Source organism: Salvia splendens, chromosome 1 (genome assembly GCF_004379255.2).
Source record: "Salvia splendens isolate huo1 chromosome 1, SspV2, whole genome shotgun sequence".
Classification (NCBI taxonomy): Eukaryota; Viridiplantae; Streptophyta; class Magnoliopsida; order Lamiales; family Lamiaceae; genus Salvia; species Salvia splendens.
Window position 1 is genome coordinate 21,059,070 of NC_056032.1, and position 19,423 is coordinate 21,078,492.

General features: G+C 40.8%; 1 protein-coding gene across 1 annotated transcript; it reads right to left on the reverse strand.

Moving 5' to 3' along the window:
• Window positions 1-4,312: 4,312 nt before the first annotated feature.
• On the reverse strand, window positions 4,313-5,154 carry LOC121747843 (zinc finger MYM-type protein 1-like). The gene is made up of 2 exons (XM_042142014.1): window positions 4,984-5,154; window positions 4,313-4,876 (listed from the first exon to the last, which is right to left on the reverse strand). Exons 1-2 carry the CDS (start codon window positions 5,152-5,154, stop codon window positions 4,313-4,315), a joined length of 735 nt encoding a protein of 244 aa, XP_041997948.1.
• Window positions 5,155-19,423: the final 14,269 nt, after the last annotated feature.

Genomic DNA, 19,423 nt, shown 5'->3' on the forward strand with positions numbered 1-19,423 from the left:
GAGGGAATGAGTTTAAAATCCACAAACTAGAGAATTGTCATAGTGGTAACCCAACCATGATGACTGGAGATTCCAAGAACTTGGTTCAATGGGAAAACTAAGCTATGAGAGTTCGTGTGAAACACTCATATATATCTATTCCCTAGAGAGCAATAGAGTGTTGAAAAACTTGCCTAGTGGTGAGGTTAAGTCTATGACTTTTAATTATCCCTAAAGGATCTCGTTGAGATGAAGTTCTCAAGGAGACCAAGTATGGCAAGATATTTAACGAGGAATCACCTATGTAAGTGTGAAGTGGGGCCGCTTCAAACAATACACTTATGAATCCAAAGTGGTGTCCAAGGCCTGAAATGGACACAAAACGTGAGAACGGATGAGGTTGAGGTTTTTAAGTGTTAACATCATTGTCTCGGTGCGCGCCGTGGAGGAATAGTTCAAATTATCGCGCTACTAGTCCGCCTTTGTATCTGATGGTGTTGACTATGGATGGTTCAAATCCAAAAACTATCTATCCTTATGCTTACATACCTCTTGAGGGTGGAGCATGTGTCTGCATATATATGCATTTGGCAATTTCCACTCATGTGGGGGATTATTGGAATCGTGCTTGGTCAAACGACTTTGACTAATAATAAATGTTACAAGACATTTAATTTTGTGAAATTAAATGCAATAGCGTCGATCTACGTTCCGAGTAGATGACCGTAGTATATTCATTTTCTCAAATCCGATTCCCGGTGAGTGAGAAATAATATATTAAAGTTGGTCACAATAAAGCTAGAAATGTGCTATGAGAAAAACCAAGGGATTAATTAATCGAGTGTTAATTATTCCACATCGGGGATGATAAACTTCTTTGATGAAGTATTTAATAAGATGAATTATTATGTGTAATAATTATCGTGGAATAAGATGGGTGACAGAGCCAACAGCGCTCGCGCCGGCGCCCGCCCGCCCACGAGCCGCGCACCGTGACCCATGCCTCGTGCACCGGGCACCGTGTGCCTTGTGCCTTGGATCTTAGATCTTGGCAATTGGTCTTTGGGTGGTCTTTGGGCTGCTCTTTAGAGCTGGTCGTTGAGCCTGGTTCAAGCCCCGCTTGTTCTTTTTAGACTACCTCAAACTCCACGCTATCCCCTTCCGACCCCGACTCATGGTGGCCCTGGTCCACGTCATGTCCCCCGCTAGACCCCGACGCATAACGGGAGACAAAAGGTCCCCGCTGGACCCCGACGGTCCATGGTGTATCCCGTCGTGTAGTGTGTCCAGATGCGTCGTGTCTCTTCAGCTCCTAATGGTTAGTGCACCAGTCAGTATCCCTCGGCGGTTACAGTCAAGCCATCATGGCACACATAATGGCTGTTGACTCCATCAATGCCCCTGCGGGTGGACTTGGCCTATAAATAGGCATGCATCCATTGCATTCTATATAGAACATACACAAGCATTCTTACATACACGCTCTCTCCCTCTCTGCATAATCTTCCCGTCGAAGCTCTGCCCCCGCCTTACTCCCGTTCGCCGGAACTCTGCTGCTAGCGGTGCTGCTGCTTTAGAGACGAAGTCGTTTTATCTTTGGGGGCAACACGCCAAATCGAGAGCACTACCGGGGCGTATCTCGTCTTGCGGAAAGAGGACTCCTCGACTCGGCTTATAAATTATATCTACGGTTTATAGTTTCTAATTTGTTATTTCAATTCAGTTTATTTCCGTTTAGTTTCTCCATTCTTCATTGGGTTGTATTACGCCCAGTTAGTATATCTTTGTATCATAGTTAATCTAAAACCAACAACATCTAATTACAGTCGTCCACTGTTTTGTTTTGGGAATTCATCAGACAACTCTAAAAATGAAAATTTTCAAGCAAACCTCCATCTTCTAAAGTAAAAGGACAGAAACAAAAATAAATAGTACTAATAAATAGAAATTTAATACTCTTCAGTAGGGGTGGGAATACGGGTATCTATGGGTACCTGACCCGAAAAAACCGGGTACCCAAACCCGAAAATCGTATAAAATACCTACCAGATACCTGACCCGATATATTTTTGGGTATCCCAATACCCACTCCAGGTATCCAAACCAAACGAATCTGGTACCCAAATACTCGTTTCTTTATATATGTAAATAACTAATAAAAATTCAAATTGATATTATATTAATATCTTTAATATGACATATATTTTATCGTATAAAACTACAAAAATGGGTCGCATTAATTATTTTAAAATGATCAATTATCTTTGTCTTTATTGGAACTAGTATCACGCCCGTGTGTTGCACGATCCATTTTATTTTTCTCGTGTTAATATCATATTGTGGATTAATAAAAAATATAAAAAAGATATAGTTATATCAACTTTAAAAATAAAAAAATATTTAACACTTTATTAGACAACTAAAAACATAAGATTAAATGAGTTTACAATACAAATAATAATAACACATATGTTAATTAGATTATTATTTGATTTATTAAATGGAGCAACCATAACATATATCGTTCAATACTAAAATACCATACATACGAAATAATTTTCTCAAAATTTATAATGGTTAAAATGTCAAAGTTGTGAACAATAAAAAAATGATGAATCAGGCAATAAATAAATATAAATATTAACAAAAATTAATATGATAACAATAAATATCAATTTTGTTTCATATTATGAAAATCTAATTCACTATAGTGTGAAGGTTTGCATACTAATTCATACAAATTATTATAACTTATTTAATCCGTCTCATTTTGAAAAAATAAAATCTCAAATTTCAAAACTAAATAGAACTTCCTCAATTTCTGCATCTCATCTATTTCTCAAAGCTCTCTCTCCACTGCCAATCCAACCTGCCACCCTTTTTTCATAGATAGGTAGAGCTCGTTGCCACCAGCCCTCACTCACATTTCTCTCATGGCTTCTACCTCTGCACTGCCACCACCAGAGGCGGACGCAGAAAAAATTGACTATAAGGGCTGGACTTCACTATATATTTTTTCACGGTTAAACATAATATATATATATATATATATATATAAATTATACAATATAAAAACCGTAACAACTGTAAAATGCATATATATTTAATACGAAATAGTCCAAAATATATCTAATAAAAAGAACATGTCATAGCTGCGGTTTTACATCTAAAGCGGTGGCAACTGAATTCTACGTGTTCTCATCGATTGAAAACGTTGCATGATTTTTTCATTATCAATCGTTGAAAACAGGTCCTTCTCAATGTACACAATTAAACTATCATTCATCCACTAATCTCCCATCCGATTTTGCAAGTCAGTCTTGATAGTCTTCATTGCAGAAAATGCTCTCTCAACAGAAGCAGTAGCTACAGGTAAAACCAATGCCAACTCAATAATCCGATATACCAAGGAAAAACCAAATGCTTACCACTTTTGACCATTTCCGTAGAAACGTCTCCTAAGTTGCTTAAGGCAACAAATTGAGGATCACATCGTACATTAGCAATAAAATTACCAAGTTGAAGTGGAAGACGTGAACAATCATTTGCAGAGAAGTCCTCGTGATATAAAGTAGCAAGACGGATTACTTGATCATCATTGAATCGAGAGAAAAAATTTCTTGGATCAAGACATGCTATGCATCCTAGCAACTCGGTGCTAGCTTCAGAAAATCGATTATCCATCTCTTGTATAGTTAAATCAACAACCTTGACATTGCAACCACAATAACATAAATTATGATAAAAAAAAATATATGTATAGAAGACATGAATGGGAATATTAGCATCGTCACGTACAACTTCCAACACTTTCTCAACCGAAGACCACATAGAGCATAAACGAAGCAATGTAAAGTAATGTGAGCCCCAACGAGTATCTCCAGACCTTACCAAACTAGTTTCTTGATTTTTACCTCTTCCACTTATGACTTCTCCATCATTAAGTTTTCAACTAATTTGTCATGTTGCAACTGCCTAAGTTAGTCTTTTCTCTTACAAGATACCCCGACCATATTCATAATCATGGAGACATAGCTAAAAACATCCTTCACAACTCTGATACCCTTAGCAACCGTAACAATAATTAATTGGAGTTGATGAGAGAAACAATGAATGTACATGGCATATGGATTTTCTTGCAATATTAAGGATTTCAATCCACTAAACTCACCCCTCATATTAGAAGCTCCATCGTATCCTTGCCCTCTCACTTTAGATAGAGATAAATTATGCTTCACCAATAAATCATCAATAGCCCATTTCAAAGTATGAGAGGAAGTGTCAGTTACATGCACGATCCCGATAAATCGCTCAATCACATATCCTTCGTTATTCACATATCTTCAAACAACTCCCATTGCTCCTTCATTGAAACGTCTCGAGCCTCATCAACCAAAAGAGTGAAAACTTTATCTCCAATATCATTAACTATGGCAAGTGTGACCTCAGAAGCACAAGCATTTGCTAATTCCTTTTGAATTCGTGGTGATTTCATTTGATTGTTAGCAGGAGAATTTGCAAACAAAGTTTTGGATACAACATCGTTAAGTTCACTAAACCATAGAAGCAACTCAAGAAAATTACCTCGATTTGAAGAACTACTTGACTCATCATGTCCACGAAAAGATAATCCCCGCTTTAAGAGAAATCGAGTCACATTCAATGAGACTGTCAACCGAATGCGATATGCAACTTCCATCTCACAGGTATTTGACCGTAATATACTTGCCACACTGTTCCTTTGATCTTGAAAAGCTTCGAACTGAATTCTAGCATTATTATGACAACTATTCACGTCTCCAACATGATAATTGGATCTTTCTAATGCATTTTTCCAGTTGCTACAACCTGTCTTTGTAAAAGCATCATCTGATTGTCGACCTCCTTTATATGATTTCTTGAAAAGGTAGCACCAAAAGCAAAAAGTTGCATCCTTTGATACACTATACTCTAGCCATGTATACCTTTTAAATCAATTATTTTGAAAACTTCTTTCTTGAATACCATATTTCTTTTTTTCATACTTATGTCCAATTGGGGGCCCTTATTCAAGTACTCTCTTCGTACTCTATCACGAATTGAAACATCGAACTCTTCAATTGGCTTGCGTTTTCCCGGATCACCAACAATATCATTCAAGTTCAACTCGACTTCTCTTCGGGGCTGATTTTTCATTGCTTCAACAATGGGTTCACTTGGAGAAGAAAATTCATCCCGATGCTTTTTTTTAAAGAAGCTTTACAGCCTCTACGGCCAACCTAAGCAATAACGATTGAAGTACAATATTAGTTTATATCTATAACCCTCCTTTTACAAAGACTCAAACCCTCCTTTTACAAAGTAGCACCGTTGTCCGTTTCTGTATCGCCGTGCGCTGCCTCTGTAAACTTCAGAAAGAAAACCCTTCTGTGTCTCTTCTTTAATTTTTTAAAATCATATAAACGGGTGCCACTAAAATTTACACTTCTTTTACTTAAATTTTAATAAAAAAAACGTGTCCACTTTAAAAAGTGACAAGTAGCGCTTTTAAAAAATACGTTCTCTTTTTAAAATAAGTCAAAGTTGGCTTACTTTTATATTAATTAAGTCATTTAAACTCATCTTCTTCCTTATGCTTTCTTTCAACGCCATTGTTACAATTTTCTCTACATATTCTTACTTCTTCTCTCTTTAATTTTCAGCCCCTTATAGTTATTCATCTCAAAATAATTTGTTCTTCAATAGCATTATTTAGTAAGGGCTTAACATAATTTTTTAAAATTTTAAAAAATTTGAAAATATAAAATAAAAAAAATTGGGTAAGGGCTTGAGCCCTACCCTCTGTCAACGTGTGTCCGCCCCTGGCCACCACCACCGTTATTTTCTTCAGATTTGTTTCCCCACCGTAGATCCTTTCTTCATGAGATCATTCGGTTCCTCGTTTCTGCATGTTTGAGACTCTTCCTTGATTCCGCATGTCACTTGAGGTGATCATTCTCGAGCGGACCGGTGGTGACGTCGTTGAGCATCAAGCGACTACACTATGGATAGGCTAACCCAACCGCTAATGATTTTGAGTTAAGTTTTTGGTCTTGTATTTATAGAGTCGTGTGTTGAACATTAGCCATTATTTATAACATCAAGAGTAAAGGCCAAAATTGATCCTGAACATATAGTCATTTTACGATTTTGGTCATAAACATTATCTTTTGGATTTTTTGGTCCTGCACATATGGACATTTGATCATTTTGGTCCTGCACATATGGAAATTTGATCATTTTGGTCCTCCGTCAATATTTTCATTAAAAACTAACGGTCAACATTATCTTTTGGATTTTTTGGTCCTGCACATATGGATATTTGATCATTTTGGTCCTGCACATATGGAATTTTGATCATTTTGGTCCTCCGTCAATATTTTCGTTAAAAACTAACGGTCAACGGCCGATTTTTGACTAAAACAATGGGTTGGGTCGGGTCGTGTTTGGGTTACACGTTAAGAAAAAAAATAATTATTTTTATTAATTAAAAAATTATAAAACTTTAATTTTTAGTTATTTTTGTTGATTAAAAATATTATAACGACTAAAACATGATGTTATTATACGATTTAAACATGATATTACACGATAAAATAAAAAATTACCAAATTAAAATAATCATTTTTTAATCAAAATAATAAAATTAAAGTATACTAATATTAAATCTATATAATAAAATTAAATAATTAAAAATTATTTTTAATAAAATCTATACTTTAATTTTATTAATTAAAAAATATTAATTAATTTTTTAAGAATATTATGCTTAGATTTTAAGAAAATATTATTTTTTTCTTAACGTGTAACCCAAACCCGACCCAAACACGACCCGACTCAACCCATTGTTTTAGTCAAAAATTGGCCGTTGACCGTTAGTTTTTAACGAAAATGTTGACGGAGGACCAAAATGATCAAAATTCCATATGTGCAGGACCAAAATGATCAAATGTCCATATGTGCAGGACCAAAAAATCCAAAAGATAATGTTGACCGTTAGTTTTTAACGGAAATATTGACGGAGGACCAAAATGATCAAATGTCCATATGTGCAGGACCAAAAAATCCAAAAGATAATGTTTAGGACCAAAATCGTAAAATGGCTATATGTTCAGGACCAATTTTGGCCTTTACTCTAACATCAATGGCCATTAATATAGTTATTATGTTGTATTGTAAAGTAAAAAAAATGATTTTATTTTTAGGATTATGGATTTATAACTCCAATTTAAACGCCTAATTTGCATTTGTATATGACAAATGACATATATTGCTGCAATTGTTGTAAGGATTAATGACATATTCCTATTTAAACCACATTAATTTACTTTACTGTTTTTTTTAAAGTATGACAAATGACATATTGTTGCTATAGTTCGCAGTTACAAATACCCTATCCTGTGCGTTCACCTTCCATGAAATACCATTTAATATTTGTCCAGAATTATATCTTACGAGACGGAGAGGCGTGGTTTTTAGGACTTCACACATGATTGCTAGGTTTGTAAATCATTGTCCTCTTAAATGTTTGAATTATATAGGACCTATCAAATCCAAATGACAGTTACATTTATTATAATTATTTTGTAGATTGCAGCCCAAAATTTGTAGCTGATTTTAGGACTCGTAACCCCCATTTTATAAACTAATATCTATAGCTAAATTATCAATGCCCATTTATAATTATTTTTTATGGTTGAACCGTTTTTCTAACCTCTATATTCATTATGACATATTTTATAAATATTCAAATTTATAAACAATTAACTTTATGTCCATAATTTCTAAATATTCAAATTAATGCCAAAACTCGCCTTTTATATATGTATAGATAGATAGATTATGCAATATGTAAATGTTATTACGCATCAAATCAAATATAGAAACAATCAACAATATAACTCAAAAGTCAAAAACTAATCGGATATTAAAAAATAGTCTAAATAAGTATTAAAAAAATAGTCTAAACAATAAATCGGGTTACCAAATATCTGAACTATCTTAAATTTAATTACCCAATCCCATAAAATTGGGTATTGGGTATCCAATACCCTGCAATACCAGGTATTGGATCGGATTCGGGTAAACCCAATACTTGATATTGTATTGCTTCTTCCTTGGAGGTCAGCGTTTTCCTTCTTCTTCCTACCCTTTTATAATCACTTGGTTTCTGCATGATATAATCGATATTAATAGTTTGCAAAAAAAGAATATTTTAATATAAATAGCATAATAATGATCGATAATACAAATGAATATCATTATGCTTATATTAATGTCAAGACAATAGAGATAATGTATACACAATTAAAGAGAGTAGTATCAAAGAAGCACAATAGAGAACATATTACATGTCATACAATTTTATGAGTAGATACATTATTATATATCAACTTTCTGTCTCTTTTCTAACATAACATCAACTTTCTGTCTCTTTTCTAACACACATCAACTTTCTGATGACAATGTCATCAAATTTTTGTTTAACTTGATTAAATTTCATTTATTAATTCTAGTACAAAACTATCAAATATTAAGGTGAAAAGGTGATTTTGGTTTATGAAAGTATCTTACTTGATCATCTGTATGTTGTAGAATCATTATGATCATCTTCTTCAGTTAGAACAAATAAATTCCATCTTGAATGGATGATTTGGCGAATTTTTGATGGGAATAAATGCAAGTAATAAATTAAGATCACAACACTGAAAATTACGTGGTTCGATTTACTGAGGTAAATCTACGTCCACGGGAAGAATAGAGGGCAAATTTGTATTGCTTGATCTCTTACAGATTACAATGCTGATTTGCTATATCAGATTCAGAATCTAGAGACCTTAACCCTGTCTATCTGATCTAAGTTCTATTTATACATTCGAACTAAGATCGTGGTTTGCAGCCCTGGTAGTGGGGTTGATAACTGCTTAATACCACTAAATAGATCGTGGGTGTAATGGAGGTCGTGGAGATCCTGCATGGGTCCACTATCTCCTTGTTCGGTCGAATACTGAGACCGAACTGCTGAACTTTGCCGATCAGCTTTTGCCGATCTGAGAGTTGAGCTCGATTGGTCGGCTTTTACCGAGCTATAGGCTGTGACCGAACTCTTTGGTTGTGCCGAACTGATGCTACCGAGCTATAGGCTGTGACCGAACTCTTTGGTTGTGCCGAACTGATACTCTTTCTTGGGTTTTGGGCTGATGGGCCGTCACTGCTATTGGGCTCGCAATTATTGTTTAGTTGTTTAGTTCGTATCCCATCACCACCCCCCCCCCGAAAAGCGAAGTGAATCACTTCGGCGTTTTGGATAAGTGTAAGGGGGAGGCCGACGTCAGGGGACGTGCTCTGCACGTGTCTGCATTAAATGCGACAGCAAATCCGGCCAGAGAATCCAGAAAAAGTGGGATTTGAAACGATGCGACGAATTTGAAATGCCTTTGCGAATCTGATAAATATTTCCTCTCTTCATCATTGGAATACTTTTGCGATTATTTCTTCTGTATTCTCTCTCTTTTTCGTAAAATTTTCTTCCGCTTCTTCAAGAATTTCTTCAGAGACTTTCGACCATCAAAGAGTAAGAATCATGTCTTCTTCTTCTGAATCTGTTTCTGAATCAGGTAGTGGTAGGAAGGGGGGTAAGGGGTCTTCTGGCCGGAAAAGGTCCGGGGAGAAGACGGTAGAATATTTTCACAGCATTTTGAGTAAGGATACTGTGATATCCTTACACGGAAAATATTTTCTTCCTGGGGGGTTAGTGGTGATTCCCGACGACATTCATAGGGCTAACTCGCCGCCGGAGGGTTATGCCACCGTTTACGAAGCCTGCTTAGAATGCGGGCTTCGTTTCCCTCTTCCCCCTGCCTTTGTAGAGCTTCTTGATTTTTTTCAACTTCCTTTAGGTCAGGTGACTCCAAATTCTTGGAGGCACTTATCGGCCTTTGCTGCCGAGCTGCGTAGACTAGAAAAGGATCTGTCTCTGAGGGCAATCCTTAATTTCTTTCAGTTTAAGAGAAAGGGATCCTGGTTTTACTTGATCCCTTTACAGCCCTTCAGAGCATTCTGTAAAACCAAATGGCCGAAGTGGCAAAATCGTTTCTTTTTTTACAATAGGACAGCGGCTCCGGACTTTTCCTGGAGAGGGCCGAAGTCCGTAATTCCTCATCCTCGGGTAGAACCGTTGGACGAGCTCGAGGGCGAGCTCAATAAGATTCCCATGATTAGGAAACAGTATTCGGAATCTGAGCTCGTCAAGGGTGACTTCGTGTTCGATTCCTCGTCTTCGGACGAAGAGACTGAGGGTGAGGATTTCTTTTTTATGCTTTACTGCTTTAGCGGCGAAAACTAACTTTGTTTTCTCGCTTTTTGGCAGTGAACATGCTAAGCAGGCTAGGTCGCAAATCCTCCGAATCCAAGGAGCCGGAGAAACAGAGAGCCACCAGCTCGGCGTCTGATGCCGAGAAGAATCCGAAGAGGCAGAAGACCTCTTCGAGTCAGTCTTCGGATCCAAAAAAGCCGGAATCGACTTCGGCAAAGGGGAAGGCGAAGACTCAGAAACCCCCAAAAGCGCCACAGAGAGACATTGTCCTGGGGGGTTGTGGATCCGGAGCGGTTGCGGCCACTTCGGAACATATCTCTGAGCCCTTTTTATGGCCAAAGGATTTTGTGGAGGTGAATTTCCTTCTTGATTTTCTGGTTTTGCTTCTTTCCTATATTTTTTGTGGCCCCTCTGTTGACTTTTTTCCTTTTTCCATTTTCAGAGGAACAATATGCTCTGCAAGCTCGTCACAGTTGAACTCTCTAAAGCGTCCAGCGATTATGATGAGATGCAGAGGAATTTGAATGCTGCTCGTCACCAGGCCGAACAGGCTCGGGCAGACTTTGAGGAGGCAAGGGCCGCTAGGATCTCGGCTCAGGATGAAGCCCAGCGTGCCAAAAACCAGCTCATCATCCAGAGAGAGCAGTCGAAACAGAGGGAGGCTGCTGCCGTGGTTGCTCAGGGGGAGGCTCTCCGTGTTTACACGGAGAAACTCTTTTTGAGCAATCAATTTTCGGCCCTTATCGGCGATCTGCTGAAATTGATGACCGATAATGCTGAGCAAGAACCCGAAGTCGTCTTGCCGCTGTATGGCCGAGAGATTGCAGCGCGTCTCCAGAGTCTGCCGCTCCTTGAGGAGCTTGCGTCTTCCTCGGTCCTGCTTTCTGCTGAGCGAGTCCGTAATTGCCGTGCTGACCGTGACGAGAACATGGAGGCCATCTTTGCCTCCTTGGGGCCTGTTTCACCCGCTTCAATTTTCAAAGAAGAGGGTGAGCAGGAAAATGAGGCCGGCAAGGAGACCGAGCAGAAGGATCAGCAGACCGGCGACGGGCACGCCGAGCAAGATGTGCAGCAGATCGGCGATGGAGGCACCGAGCAGGAGGGAGGGAGGAGGGAGGCCGAGGCTAAGACCGAGGTCGACAAGGAGAAAGAAGCTGAAACCCACAGGGAAGCCGGAGACGAAACTGGCGAAGTATGATTTCGTCTCCCTTCTCTTAGTTTAGTTTCCTTCTTTCTATTTGTAAAATGGCCTTGAAGCCCTCCTTGTGTAAATTTTTTCTTGTGAATGAAAAAAATTCTTCTTTCTACACTCGTGTCTTCTTTATAGCTTTTCTTAATCTCTTTTACTCCTATTGTGGTTTACTGCCTGCTCGGTAAACTGAAATGCCGAACTGACATAGCTGCTTCGTATTCTTTACTCTAAGGAGCTGGAGGTACTTCACTGGAAGCGGCTATACTCTTCGGCTTTAAATGAAGCTGAGAAAAAAGCTATAGATGACCAGACGAAGTATGATGAACTCTTGGCTCGTTTAGTGGAGCTGGAGTCCAACAATAAGGACTTAGAGTCCATAAGGAGAGATCTAGAGGCCGAGCTAAATACTGTCATCGCTGAGAGGACTGCATATGAAGACTTCATCAGCGGGCGCGGGGGAATGACTATATCCGAAGTTCAGAATCAAGTTGATGAACTGTGGGAGAAGCTTCATGTACTCCGGAAGAACAATGTGCTGGAGAGCTCGGCTTGCCAACAAGTTGTGAAATCATTGCGGCGCTTGGCTTCTCTGTACGACATCATTCTTTCCCGGCGTCCCGCGATTGAGAGATTCCTTAGCCGTTTCCCGCTAACAGACGCTCACGCTCCAACTCAAACCTCGGATCCACTTACTCAAACTTCTACTCCAAATCAGCACCGGACTCAGGAGCAACCGGAAACGTCAAGACAAGAACGTACTCCAAGTCAGCAAAGGACTCAGGAGCAACCGGAAACGTCAAGACAAGAACCTACTCCAAGTCAGCAACGGACTCAGGAGCAACCGGAAACGTCAAGACAAGAACGCCCTGAAGTTCGTAGAGGAGTGGTGAATATGAGTGAGCAAGATCAGCGAATGCTTCGTGAAGAGACTCTTCGCCGCCGAGGTGCTAGAACTTCCCGGACTCAGAGAAGAGGCGGTAGGTCGATCAGAGCATCTCGTCCACCTACTGATTCTTCAACTGCTCGGAACGCCCGAACTCAGCATCATGAGGACTTTTTGGATAGGTGGCTCAACTTTAGCAACCGTAGACAGTAGAGTAGTCCTTTGTAATGGTGTAACGCATTCTCGTAGGGCAGCGGAATTGTATGCCCAACAAGACTTAGTAAATGAAATTTTTTCCTTTCGCTTCTATCACTGCGTATTTACCGTTCAGCGATTTTTTATTTCATTTATTGTACTCGTCCTCGGTCTTATGAAGTAAACTCTTCTTTGACCGGACTGAGTTAGTGTCCTTATTTGGCGAGTTTTATCGCTTGGATTGGACTTTCCCTGTACTCGTCCTCGGTCTTATGAAGTAAACTCTTCTTTGACCGGACTGAGTTAGTGTCCTTATTTGGCGAGTTTTATCGCTTGGATTGGACTTTCCCTGTACTCGTCCTCGGTCTTATGAAGTAAACTCTTCTTTGACCGGACTTAGTTAGTGTCCTTATTTGGCGAGTTTTATCGCTTGGATTGGACTTTCCCTAGTTAACCGGAGTGGTTTCCGGCTTATTGCAGTTCGTTTCAGACGAATTGCTTGTTTCTTAAGCTGAATTGTGGAATCTTGTATCTTCCTTAGAAGCTTGGACTCACAATTGTCTTTAATACATGATCCAAAAAAAGGGGATCAGCCTTTAAGGAACAACATACCTCAGTAACATTTATAAGAGACGCACATAACCCTAGGACCGAACTAGACACAAGAACAATAAAAATAAGAAAGCACATAACCCTAGGACCGAACTAGACACAAGACTGACCGGACCTTGTCTCTTACAAATAGAACTTCTTGAGGTTGGAAATATGCCATGTTCGGGGTACTTGTTCTCCTGACATGTGGGTTAATTTATAAGACCCTTTTCCCAGGACTTCTGACACCCGATACGGACCTTCCCAGGTGGGTTCAAGTTTGCCCAGCTTTTCTGCTCGGCTTACTTCATTGTTTCTCAATACGAGATCTCCCACTTGAAACTGCAGCTTTTTCACCCTTTGGTTATAATACCGGGTTACTCGCTCCTTGTACTTGGCTTCTTTTATGAAGGCCAATTCTCTTCTTTCTTCGGCAAGATCTAGTTCGGCTCTCAGTCCGTCGTCATTCAGTTCTGTTGAGAAATTAAGAGTTCGGGGGCTGGGTATGCCGATCTCAACCGGAATTACGGCTTCAGTGCCGTACACTAGACTGTACGGAGTTTCACCGTTGGAGGTTTTTGGTGTAGTTCGGTAAGACCATAGGACTTGAGGAAGATTTTCTACCATTGTCCTTTGGCTTGTTCTAACCGAGCTTTTAATCCTTTCACCAAAATACGGTTTGTTACTTCCGTTTGTCCGTTTGCTTGTGGGTGAGAGACCGAAGTGAACCGCTGTTGAATATTCAACTCTTGGCACCAATTCTTGAATGTTTTGTCAGTAAACTGAGTCCCATTATCCGAAATGAGGATATGGGGTATGCCAAATCGGCAAACTATGTTCTTCCAGACAAAATCTAATGCCTTTGAGCTTGTTATCGTAGCTAATGGTTCAGCCTCCACCCATTTTGTGAAGTAATCCACGGCAACGATCAAGAATTTCATTTGCCGGGGAGCTTGTGGTAGTGGTCCTACTATGTCTATGCCCCATTGCATAAAAGGCCAAGGGCTTTGCATAGCACATAGATCAGTCTGCGGCGTCCTTGGGATATTTGCATTGATTTGGCATTTCGTACATTTCTTAACTAGCTGTACTGCTTCTTGTACCAAAGTTGGCCAATAATATCCCCATCTCAGAACTTTTTTAGCTAATGCTCTAGCTCCGATGTGGCTACCGCAAGATCCTTCATGAACTTCTCTAAGGATGTAATCCGTCTCTTCTGGTCCTACACATCGCAATAACGGTTGAAGGTAGGACTTTCTATATAGGACTCCTTCATGAAGTTCATACCGAAGTGCTCGGCATGTGATTTTCCTTGCTTCTCTCTTATCCTCGGGCAGTTGTCCTTGATCTAGATACTTTAATATTGGCGTCATCCAGTTTGGTGAACTGGTTACTGAGTGTACTTCAGCTTCATCAATGCTTCTGTGCGGTAATTCCTCCACCTTTGAGCTCGGATATGAGGCCAACTTACTTAAAGTATCTGCTCGGCTATTTCCCGCTCTGGGAATGTGGATTATCCGAAAATAAGAGAAATTTCGGCTAATACTTTGCGCTTTGTCCAAGTATTTTTTCATCCTTTCACCACGGGCTTCACTTGTACCCAGCATGTGATTCACTATGACTTGTGAATCACAATGAATTTTGAGAGATTTGACAAGTAGATGTTGCGCTAACTGAAGTCCGGCAAGAAGGGCTTCGTATTCGGCTTCGTTATTAGTGGTTGGGAATAAGAACCGAAGTGAATAAGTTACTTCGTGTCCGTCGGGAGCGATAAGTAGAATACCAGCTCCACTTCCTGTCTTATTCGAAGCTCCATCTACGAATCCAATCCAACAGTCCGGCGGCTCTACTTCGGGTTTCTGGGGCTGTGTTAGTTCGTCATTGGTAGGATTTTTCTGTTCGGCAATAATAGGGATTGCCTGATCGAACTTTGCCTCTACAAGAAAATCTGCCAAGGCTTGTCCCTTGATGGCTTTCCGAGGTAGATATTCTATTGAATGTTCTCCCAACTCTATGGCCCACTTGGCAATTCTGCCCGATGCTTCGGGCTTAGTCAAAACTTGCCGAAGTGGAAGATCGGTTAAGACGCACACTTTGTGAGCATAGAAATATGGCCGCAGTCTCCTTGCTGCATTTACTAATGCCAGAGCAATTTTTTCCAGAGGTTGATACCTTGTTTCGGGACCTCTTAATGCTCGGCTTGTAAAGTAGATAGGACGCTGTTTTGGGCCTTCTTCTCGTACAAGCACCGCGCTAATGGTTTGATCTGATGCTGCTAAATATAAGAATATCACTTCGGCATCTGTTGGAGCAGAGAGAGTAGGAAGTTCGGTTAAATAACTTTTGAGTTCGTCAAAAGCCTTTTTCTGTTCGGCTCCCCACTCAAACTTTGGTGCCTTCTTCAAAACATTGAAGAACGGCATTTGCTTTTCGGCTGCTTGGGAAAGGAATCTATTCAGTGCGGCTAGACATCCAGTTAGCCTTTGCACATCATGTATGGACTTCGGCATTGCCATGTTCTGAACAACTTGAACCTTTAGGGGATTTGCCTTGAGTCCTTCCTTTGAAACCCAACAACCCAGAAATTTTCCCGAATCTACCAAAAAGGTACATTTTTGGGGATTGAGTTTGAGGTTGGCTTTTTTGAGCACGTCGAGAGTGGATTTGAGATTGTTTTCGTACTCCGAAGTGCTTCTGCTTTTAACAACTATGTCGTCAACATATACTTCAACCTCTTTTCCGATCAGGTGCCGAAATAGCTTATCTACCATCCTTTGATATGTGGCTCCGACATTCTTTAAACCAAATGGCATCTTTTTATAAGCAAAAATACCGAAGTCAGTAATGAAAGCCGTTTTTGAAGCATCATTCTCATCCATTAAAACTTGGTGGTATCCTTTATACAAATCAAGAAAACAGAAAATTTCGAAGCCTATCAGAGCTTCTACTTTTTTATCTATGTTGGGAAGGGGGTAGCAATCTTTAGGACAGTGCTTATTTAGATCCGCAAAATCTATGCACATCCGCCATCCTCCTTCTTTTTTCTTGATCATCACAGGATTGGCCACCCAAGAAGGATATTTTACTTCAAATAATACATCCGCTTTCAGTAATTGGCGGACTTCGTCATGGATGACTTGATTTCTTTCTGCCGCAAAGAGTCTTTGCTTCTGTTTTATAGGCCGGACTGAAGGATCAATATTTAACCGATGTGTAATTACCTCGGGAGACACTCCAGTCATGTCCAACGGAGACCACGCAAAGACATCTTTGTACTCTTTGAGGAGCTGGATGGTCTTTTCCCGGAGTAGAGGTGTTCCCGCGAAACCGATCTTGACCGTTCTGGATGGATCGTCTTCGTATAACTGAACTGGTCGTGAGTTCGGCTCCGGTGTGACTTCGTTCATTTCGCCTGCCTCTGACTCCGGCTGCTGTGATTGCTATGCTTGATGGTGCCGATCTGATTGTTCGGCACTTTTAAGCGCAATCTGCAGACATTCTTTTGCTCTCTTTTGATCACCTCGGATGACTGCTATCCCTCCTTTAGTGGGGATCTTGATTGTGAGGTGATAAGTAGAGCAAATGGCCCGAACTGTGTTGAGCCAGTCTCTTCCCAGTATAATGTTATACGGGGATCGAGCTTTTACCACAAAAAACTCGATCACCGTACTGGAGCTAGTAGGCGCTCTTCCTACCGTAATCGGAAGGCTGATAATACCTTCAGGGCGGGTGTCCTCCTGGGCGAAACTTTTCAGAGGAATTGGGGCCGGACTGAGCCGAGCTGGATCCACTTCCAGTTTATCAAAACATTCTTTAAAAAGAATGCTAACCGACGCTCCTGTATCCACAAACACTCTGTGGATCAGTTTGTTTGCCACTCCAGCTTGAATGACAATAGCGTCTTGATGAGGAGAAATGGCCGGGACGGGATCTGCATCTGAAAATGTAATTACTTCCTCCTTCTTCAGCCTTTTATGTGTTGGCTCCTCTCGATTGAAGCCTCTGCGCTCTGATTTTAGAGACGATTTAGTCTTCCCGGCTGGGAGAGCGTCAATAGTCTGGATCACTCCATCATATTGCGGCTCGTCATCGTCTTCGGGATCCTGTTGCCTTTTAGGATCCTGAGGAGCGCAGTTCGCACTTCTCTGTTTCTTATTCTTTTTCGGCGGCTTGCTTTGGTATTTTTTTAACGTCCCTGCTTTCACAAGAACATCAATATCTGCTGCCAAATTTCGGCACTCCTCGGTATCGTGACCGTGGTCTTGATGGAAGGAGCAATATTTATCCTGACTTCGGCGCGTGGCCGATTTCGTCATCGACTTTGGTTTTTCGAACATATCAGAATGCAGTTCGAAAATTTCCGCTCTCGACTTGTTCAATGGTACGAACTGAGCGGGTGGTTTCTCAGGATTGAGACGTGGTCCCAATCTGTCTTGTACCGGTGCCCTTTGAATTCTTTCAAAAGGAGTTCGGCGAGGATGTCCCTGATCGCTATGATCGGGCTTCCTCTTGTCTCATCTGGAAGAGCTGTCTAAAGACCGTTTTCGACGGTCTGCCTCATCAGCACGAGAAAACTGGTCCGCAATGTCCCACATCTCTTGAGCTGTTTGCGGACTGCATTCAACGAGCTTTCTGTAGAGAGCTCCTGGCAGAATTCCATTTTGGAATGCCGAAATGACAAGTAGATCATTGAGATCATCTACTTGTAGGCATTCCTTGTGGAATCTTGTCATGAAGTCGCTAATCTTTTCATCGCGACCTTGACGTATAGAAAGCAGCTGAGCCGAAGTGATCCGGGTTTCAGCTTTCTGGAAGAACCTCCTATGAAAAGCATCCATTAGATCTCTGTAAGATCTAATGCTGCCTTGAGGGAGGCTATCAAACCACCTTCTTGCGTTCCCGATGAGCAGCTCGGGAAACAGCTTACACATATGAACCTCATTGAGACCCTGGTTCGCCATATTATACTGATAGCGTCCCAGGAAATCATGAGGATCCACCAACCCGTCATAAGTCACTGACGGGGTTCGGTAATTCTGGGGCAACGGAGTTCTGGTGATATCATCCGAAAATGGAGTCTTCAGCGCTCCATACATAGCGAATCCGACATCTCTACGGTATGGTGGAGATGGAGTTCTCCTGTGATTTCGGTAACAAGGAGGAGAAGGAACATATCGGTGGTGAGGATGCTTTCTCCTGGAAGATACGACACTACTGCGGTAGTGACTTTCATGTCTGGAGGGGGAGGGAGAATCCGCCGTTTTCTTCTCCGGCTTCTGGCTCTTTTGCAGGAATGTTAAGAACTCATCCTGCTTCTCAGCCAAGAACAACTTGACAGCCTCATTCAAAGCGAGCTGCTGGGGAGGCTCGGTGCGATGACTTTTTGAGTGGTTTGTTCTTTCACCGTGAGAACTGGAGGCAGATTTCTCCCGAGACTGTTTTCCAGACCTACGGGCTGGACTAGCTTCCTCACGTTCATCACGGACGGAAGTATGGGTATTATGTGATCTGGTATGCATTTTTTGGTGGAAGAGGATCAAAAACTCGCTTTTATCACAGTTTTGGTTCTCTGTTTCCCACAGACGGCGCCAGTGATGATGTGGCGAATTTTTGATGGGAATAAATGCAAGTAATAAATTAAGATCACAACACTGAAAATTACGTGGTTCGATTTACTGAGGTAAATCTACGTCCACGGGAAGAATAGAGGGCAAATTTGTATTGCTTGATCTCTTACAGATTACAATGCTGATTTGCTATATCAGATTCAGAATCTAGAGACCTTAACCCTGTCTATCTGATCTAAGTTCTATTTATACATTCGAACTAAGATCGTGGTTTGCAGCCCTGGTAGTGGGGTTGATAACTGCTTAATACCACTAAATAGATCGTGGGTGTAATGGAGGTCGTGGAGATCCTGCATGGGTCCACTATCTCCTTGTTCGGTCGAATACTGAGACCGAACTGCTGAACTTTGCCGATCAGCTTTTGCCGATCTGAGAGTTGAGCTCGATTGGTCGGCTTTTACCGAGCTATAGGCTGTGACCGAACTCTTTGGTTGTGCCGAACTGATGCTACCGAGCTATAGGCTGTGACCGAACTCTTTGGTTGTGCCGAACTGATACTCTTTCTTGGGTTTTGGGCTGATGGGCCGTCACTGCTATTGGGCTCGCAATTATTGTTTAGTTGTTTAGTTCGTATCCCATCATGAATGATTCATTCTCTTTTTAACTCCCAACATCTTTTACAC